This window comes from Pelecanus crispus, chromosome 24 (genome assembly GCF_030463565.1).
Source record: "Pelecanus crispus isolate bPelCri1 chromosome 24, bPelCri1.pri, whole genome shotgun sequence".
In the NCBI taxonomy this organism is placed as follows: Eukaryota; Metazoa; Chordata; class Aves; order Pelecaniformes; family Pelecanidae; genus Pelecanus; species Pelecanus crispus.
This window is the reverse complement of record NC_134666.1, coordinates 623,249-630,610: the sequence shown is the minus strand read 5'-3', so window position 1 is coordinate 630,610 and position 7,362 is coordinate 623,249. Positions and strand designations below refer to the sequence as shown.

At 48.0% G+C, this 7,362-nt stretch overlaps 1 protein-coding gene across 1 annotated transcript; it reads left to right on the top strand.

The window, feature by feature from the left end:
• The first annotated feature begins 5,012 nt into the window (after window positions 1-5,012).
• Window positions 5,013-5,983, top strand: LOC104035856 (olfactory receptor 5AP2-like). The gene is given in 4 exon segments (XM_075724758.1): window positions 5,013-5,236; window positions 5,238-5,347; window positions 5,350-5,445; window positions 5,448-5,983. Coding segments are annotated over 4 exon segments (966 nt in total).
• The last annotated feature ends 1,379 nt before the right edge of the window (window positions 5,984-7,362 follow it).

Sequence of the window (7,362 nt, the reverse complement as noted above, 5' to 3'; positions counted from 1 at the left end):
TGCAAATGCTGAGGGATTTCTCCCACACCATAGGTCTAATGGCTTAATGCTGTTGCTGGTCCTCACCTTCCCTTGGCTGAGCTTTCACAGCCCCACAAACACTGGGGCTCTCACATTGGTTTGCCTCCTATAGACTCCCCACTCTCCCTATTTCTCTCAGGATCGGCACAGGCCTACTGAAATAAAAACATTGAGGGATTTCTCCCACACCATAGGTATAAGGTCTTAATGCTCTTGCTGGTCCTTACCTTCCTTGGGCTGAGCTGTCACAGCCCCACAAACCCTTCTGCTCCAACACTGCCTTACCTGTTATAGGGTTCTTACACTCTCTCTCTGTGTTTCTCTCAGGATTGGCACAGGCCTACTGAAATATTACAAACGTTGAGGGATTTCTCCCACACCATAGGTGTAATGGCTTAATGCTCTTGCTGGTCCTCACAAGAAGTCCTTGACTAGTGTAAGCACTACTTAGCAATGACTAAAACATCAGTGTGTTATCAACATTATTCCCATACTAAATCCAAAACACAGCACTATACCAGCTACTAGGAAGAAAATTAACTCTATCCCAGCTGAAACCAGGACAGATGTTCAAGACACTGAAGAGCTAATGTAACTGTTGTGGTTTAGCCCCAGCCAGCAACTCAGTACCACGCAGCCGCTCGCTCACTCCCCCTACCCTGATGGGATGGGGGAGAGAATCGGAGGAGTAAGAGTGAGAAACGCTCCTGGGTTGAGATAAGAACAGTTTAGTAATTGAAAGAAAGTAAGAATAGTAATAATAACAATATAATAATGATAATAATAATATACAAAACAAGTGATGCACAATGCAATTGCTCACCACCCGACAACCGATACCCAGACAGTTCCCGAGCAGCGGTCGCTGCTCCCCAGCCAACCCCCCCCCCAGTTTCTATACTGAGCATGACATCATATGGTATGGAGTAGCCCTTTGGGCAGTTTGGATCAACTATTCTGGCTGTGCCCCCTCCCAGCTTCTTGTGCACCTGGCAGAGCATGGGAAGCTGAAAAGTCCTTGACTGGCATAAGCAGTACTTAGCAACAACTAAAACATCAGGGTGTTATCAACATTCTTCTCCTACTCAATCCAAAACACAGCACTATGCCTGCTACTAGGAAGAAAATTAACTCTACCCCAGCCGAAACCAGGACAGTAACAAAGGAGGAAACACCTACCCCCCAGGAGAAAAACAGGACCATGCTGTTCTGTTTCCTCCATTGATTGGCTGTTGGAAGAGAAAAGGGAAAAAGTGTAATTGTTATTTTGTCCATAAGATGGTTCCTGAAATACAGGGAAGGCATCAATGCAAGGCCCAAATACCAGATTAAGCTCCAGGCCACTGCTTTGATCATAAGTCTCCCAGGCAAAACACAACCAAGTGCTACACAGCACAGCAAAAAAAAAAAAAAGGGAGCATGGCACAGATCAGATAAAACAATGTCAGGAACAGGTAGGTCAACATCATGACCAGCAAGTGTTAGACAGATGAAATAATTATAGGTTCACTCTAACACACTCTGATCAAATATATCGTTATATCAAACCCTTTGAACCCCATAGTGGGTGCCAAAAAGGACTGTTGTGGTTTAACCCTGGTAGGCAGCTAAGCCCCACACAGCTGCTCGCTCACTTCCCACCCCGCAGTGGGATGGGGGAGAAAATAAGAAGCGTAAAAGTGCAAAAACTTGTGGGTTGAGATAAAGTCAGTTTAATAAGGAAAGGAGGAGGAAGGCAAGACATTAATGGTTATGAGATCTTATTCCCAAATAACCTAAAGGTTATGCATGCTGAGGCCCTGTTTCCCAAGAAGGTGGCTGGCCATCTGCCTGACAATGGGAATTAGTGAATGAACTCCTCTTTTTGTTTTGCTTTGTTTGTGCACAGTTTTTGTTTCCCCTGATAAACTGTCATTATCTGGATCCATGATTCTTCTTGCCTTCCATCTATTACTCCCTATCTTACAGGAGAGGGGAGTGAGTGAGAGGCTGGATGGCTGTTTAACTGCTGGCTGGGATCAGCCCACCACAGTCAGCAATGCTGGGAGCTGGTCACAATAGTCCTCAACAGTGCCAGAATAGGCAAGGGATGAACTAGACCTGGAACCCATCAAGGTGGTCAATTCAGTAGCAGCAGGGCACAGGGAAGAGACAAGACTGGAGACAAATCTAAAACATAGGTTCAAGACACATCCAGGAGACAGGGGCACACACAGGTGTGCCTACAACATAGCTCATGCAATGCCTGAAGTCCCAGGCCAGAGGTCCAGTGGGGCCACCCAGGGGCAGAGGGTGTGGGTGGAGGCAGCAGGGGAAGCTGCTCAGGACTACTGAGTAACCCCCAGTGCTTACATTTCAGTGTTAGGCTCCCAAGATAAACTGTGATCCATATCTTTTGTCAGTAGGGGCAACAGCACAAATGCCTGTGTCCACTGGGCCTCCCTCTCCTGCCTTTCCAGCCCAGGCAGAGGCAGAAGAGGTGTTTCTCCCAGAAAGTCCAACAGGGCTGTAAGGAGTCATGCCCCTTGCTCCCCTTGGCTAGCAAAGGAGCAAAGGAGGCCCCTTTGCACTTCTCTTGCTTGAGAGGACTCCTATCTGGAAGGACATACTGAGTGCTCTGCTCCTTTCAGTTCCCAACAAGCCAGGCCCCTCTACCTCAGAAGGTCTGAGGCTTCCTAATTCTATGTAAGTAGATGAAGATGCAGTCATTTTGAAGGGAGGTGAGGTGAATCCAATTTCTGAGGACTTTCTTGTCTTGCTTACCAAGTTCAGAGATGACCCTGGCTCATTTGCCCTGCCGCAGTTTACATCGTGTTCGTTGGAGTTCAGCAGTGCCTAGAGGTGTTGATGCAGCTTCCACCACCTCAGAGCTTCCATCCCACCAGGGAGTCAGTTTGGTTTTACTCTCTGCAAATCCTCGGGAGTGACAAGCTGCAGCAGGAACTTTTAGAGACTTGTTTGTGCCACAAACCCTGGGACACTTGTGAGAGGAGGGAGCCTTCAGCTGGAGACTCACCTTGGAAGCTGCTGAGAGGACAAGAGCAGAGTAAGGCATTGGCACTGGCTCAGGGTTTAGAGCGAGCTCAGAGAAGTGAAAGATGCAGAACGTGAGACACTGACCTTGGACTTCATTGACATGCTTCATCAGTGTAGATGTGACCCTTCAGGAAAAGGACTGCAGGTTTGTGGTGGATGTGCTGAGGGTGGGAGAAGTCTGGGTGTTAATAGTCAAGCTGCTGGGTCTTTGAACAAAAGAAATTAGAGCATAGAGACCTGAGTCATTTCCTTTCCTGCATGTCTTCCCACCCTAGCTCCCACCTTCCCCCAGACACCCTGGAGCTCCTGCCACCACACAGTAGAGATCCCAGGGAGAGGCCTGAGATACTCACCCACCTCTGCTGGGTGAGGGAAGTATTTAGGCAGGTTGCAGGGACACAGATTGCCTGTGCTCTTCACTTAATCACTCACAGGGCTATTTTGGCTGGGTCTTGTTTTGTTTTGCTTTTTTGTTGTTGGGCTTTGCTTGTTTTCTCACTCTTTCTGTACTATGATCATGTAGGTTTTGTTCTCCAACTCCTAGCTTTCTCAGTCCCATGCAGTGGAGAGGGCTGGGTGTGTCAGTCATTTTGCATAGATTGCAGCAAGCTCTCATAACAGTTTCTGTGGTTATCACCACCAGAAGAAATGCATTCTAGCCCAGGAAGTGGGTGTGAGACACTTGGAGGGAGCTGTTGTTGCAGAGAGCTGTGTTTCTCAGGCATGAGCTTTCTCCAGTCATGCACTGAGGCATGTCCCTGACATTGCTGATGACCCTGACATGGATCCTGTCCCACCTCACCCACCAGGCACCCTGGGGAAACCCTCTCAGTGTTCCACTGTCTCAGGAAGCCCCACAAATGCATCTGGCCATGCTGAGGTCCCACTGCTGGGCTTGGATTTGCAGGGAGGCAGCCCCAAAGCCCTCTGGAATCACCACTGAAGAGGGAAAAGATGGTTCTGCCAAGCTGCTTTCATTCACAGAATGATGGAGTAGCTGGGCTTGGAAGCACTTCAGGATATCATCTGGTTCAACAAATTTTCAATATCCACAAGGATGGAGCCTCTGTAACCTCTGTGGGAAACCTGTTCCAGTGTTTGACTACCCTATCTTTAAATGGAATTTCCTGTATTTCAATGTGTCCTTTCTTCTTGGCACCACTGAAGAGAGTCTGGCTTGTCTCCTTTCTCCCTCCCAACCTTCCTCCCTGCACAACCTCTCCCATGTGGCCTGGCTGACTCCCAGTTACGCCTTCCCTGTCTTTTTTTATCACCCACTTGTCACTTTTTATTCTACATTTTGACACACAATGTGGTTTTTAGCATGCTCTCTGGCAGTCAGATAGCACAGTCCCTCGTTTGTCTGAGGCCCTGATCTGCCTTTTCTCAGTGAAAGAAATTGGCTTGTTGGGTGGTGGGAAAGCAGTGGGGTGGGAATCCTTTCTTCACATGATTGTTTCAGAGAGCTGTGGCCACTGTGCCTGCAATGTGCCCATCCCTTGCTTTGGAGGAAGGGTGGTGTCTGGCATGACATTTCACACAATGGGCTTTTTTGGAAAGTGTTTATTTTTTCCTTCTGGCATACTTTCTCTTTCCTGAGAGCAGGTGGATGTCAGTCCTTGCCACCTATAACATGTCTTCCTGGGCATACCCACAGACATATGAAAGTTCTTTGTCTCTGTGTGAGCAAATGAACAACTTAGTTTTATTCTGCAGTGAGAAAGAACTTCTACTGGGCAGCCTGCCTCTAGAGTGTGCAGTGGTTCTGCTGGGGTGAATGCTGTTTTACCAGTAGGAAGAATATTTATCTTCTGCTTTCACTAGGCATGAAACCCATAAAACAAATGTGAAGAGAACAATGTCCTTCACAAAAAAATGTTGAAGATAAATGCTGAAAAGTTTTTCTTTCTTGTAGCCCCTCTTTGTGGTAACTGAGGAAATGAAAGACACACTGCATGGAAGAAGGGGAAAGGGACAACAGGACATTACCCATGGATTTTGTGCTGCTGGGATTAAGTTATATCCCCACACTCCAGAACCTTCTCTTTCTCCTTTTGCTTATAATCTACTCAGTTACCATGTATGGGAACATCCTTGTTATTGTGTTGGTGGTGGCAGACCGACATCTGCACACTCCCATATACTTCTTCCTGGGCAATCTGTCCTTTTTGGTGACCTGCTAGCTCCACCATCCTGTCCAGGCTGCTAGCCAGCTTCCTGACTGGGGACAGCACCATCTCTGCTCATGGCTGTGTGGCTCAGCTCTACTTCTTTGGTTCCTTTGCAGCTACAGTTATCTGCTGGTGGTCATGTCCTGTGATTGGTACTTGGCCATATGCCAGCCCTTGCTCTATGCAAGCTTCATGGCCTGGAAGGTCTCTTTACATCAGTAGCTGCATTTTGGCTAGGGGGTTCACTGTTGCTGGTGGCAGTCACAGTCGTCTTATCCCAGTTTCAATTCTGTGGCCCCAAGGCAGTTGACCACTTCTACGATTTTACCCCATTGCTGGAGCTTGCCTGCAGTGACACCAGAGGGATCACATTTGTTTCTTGCATATTTGGCATCTTGGATGTAGTTTTTCCCTTTCTGTTCACACTAGCCTCTTACATGTGCATCATAGCTGCCATCTTGAGGAAACCTTCCAGCACAGGCAGGCAGAAGACCTTCACCACCTGCTCCTCTCACCTCATCATTGTTACTATTTTCTATGGCACCCTCTTTGTTGTCTACATGCTGCCCAGGAGACCCCTGCTGAGGCAGCTCAACAAAGTGTTCTTTTTCTACACCATCCTCACACCCCTGATCAGTCCCCTCATCTACAGCCTGAGGGACAGGGAGGTCAGGGACGCCCTCAGGAAAGTGCTCAGGAAAACCTTGTCTGGCACCCAGAGCTACCTTGGTGACAGATGCAAAAGACACTTCTAGTTCCTTTGAATAGGAAAACTCTTAATACCAGCTGGCACTTCAGAAGTGCATGCCACTGAGATTGCCTGTGGTGTGGCAGGGGGCAGAAAGCAAAAGGTCCTTGTAGAGAAATATTGTTTAGAAAGCAATGCTGAAAATGTCATGGATTTGCTTTTTCCTTTATAATAAACTCTTTGGTGGCCTTACATGTGTGAATTGTTGAAGTGTCAAGATTCTCTTTTCTGGAGGAAATAAGAAAAGGTATTTGGCCTAATATGTGACTACTTTGCAAGGACCATCATGAGGGCATCTTTCACACTGTGGGTTCCCAGGATGGGCATCATCTCCCCCTGTGGTGCACATTTCCAGAGTGTGAAGCTCTCATGTAAGCCTTAATGAAGGTCTACTTTCACCACACTGCCAAGGTAAAATGGGCCATTTCTATTGGGTGGCTCATGTAGGTTACGCCTATGCACCTCTCCTCCTCCATCTGGCCAGGCCCTGTTTTGGGCATGGCCTCAGGAACTGGCTGGGACTGCAGCAGCTGAGCAAGAAGCTTTCAATTCTCCTGCTGCAAGGGGAGGTGGAGAGGCTGGAGTGAGAGGAGCAGTTTCTTTTTCTGATGGCTAAACCAAGATCATCAGCTGGATCTCCCTCCCCCCACCTTTCCCTCTGCTGTTCCCAGAGAAATGAGTAAGTCCCTGCTCCAGCTATGCTTCTCTGCCTCCAGCTAAAGCTCATCTTCATCCTACGGACACCCACTCCCTTGTCCCAGCCCCTTCAACCTTGGAGGATCAGGCTTTCCATCTCAGCCCTCCTTCCTCACTAGAAAGCTTTGACCCAGTGTACTGGGTTTGGCTGGGATGGAGCTCGTTTTCTTCATAGCAGCCTGTAAGGTGCTGTGTTTTGGAGTGGTGACCAAAACAGTGCTGATAACACACCAATGTTTTAGCTATTGCTGAACAGTGGATGCATAGTGTCACAGCCTTCTCTGTTTCTTGCTCTGACCCTCAGTGAATAGGTTGGGTGTTCACGAGGTTTTGGGTGGGTATGCAATCAGGAAAACTGACTGGAACTGACAAAACAGATGTTCCATGCCATATAGCATCACGCTCAGCAATACAAATGGAGGAGAGGGGTTCTTTGGGTAGGTAGCCATCTCTTAGGGACTGGCTGGGCATTGGTCCAACCAGAGGCCAACAAAGCTCATAGAGGATTGCTGTCTTCAGTTACTGCTGCCTTTGGCCACTGAATGTGTGGCTGAAGATGGAGGCCAACTACCCCTGCTTCCCCATGCTGCTGCATGGAAACCAACACCAGTGTCACCAACTAAAGGATGACCCAACCTGTGGGTGAATAATGAGCACAACAGTGGTTTTGCAGGATTCCCTATTACACAA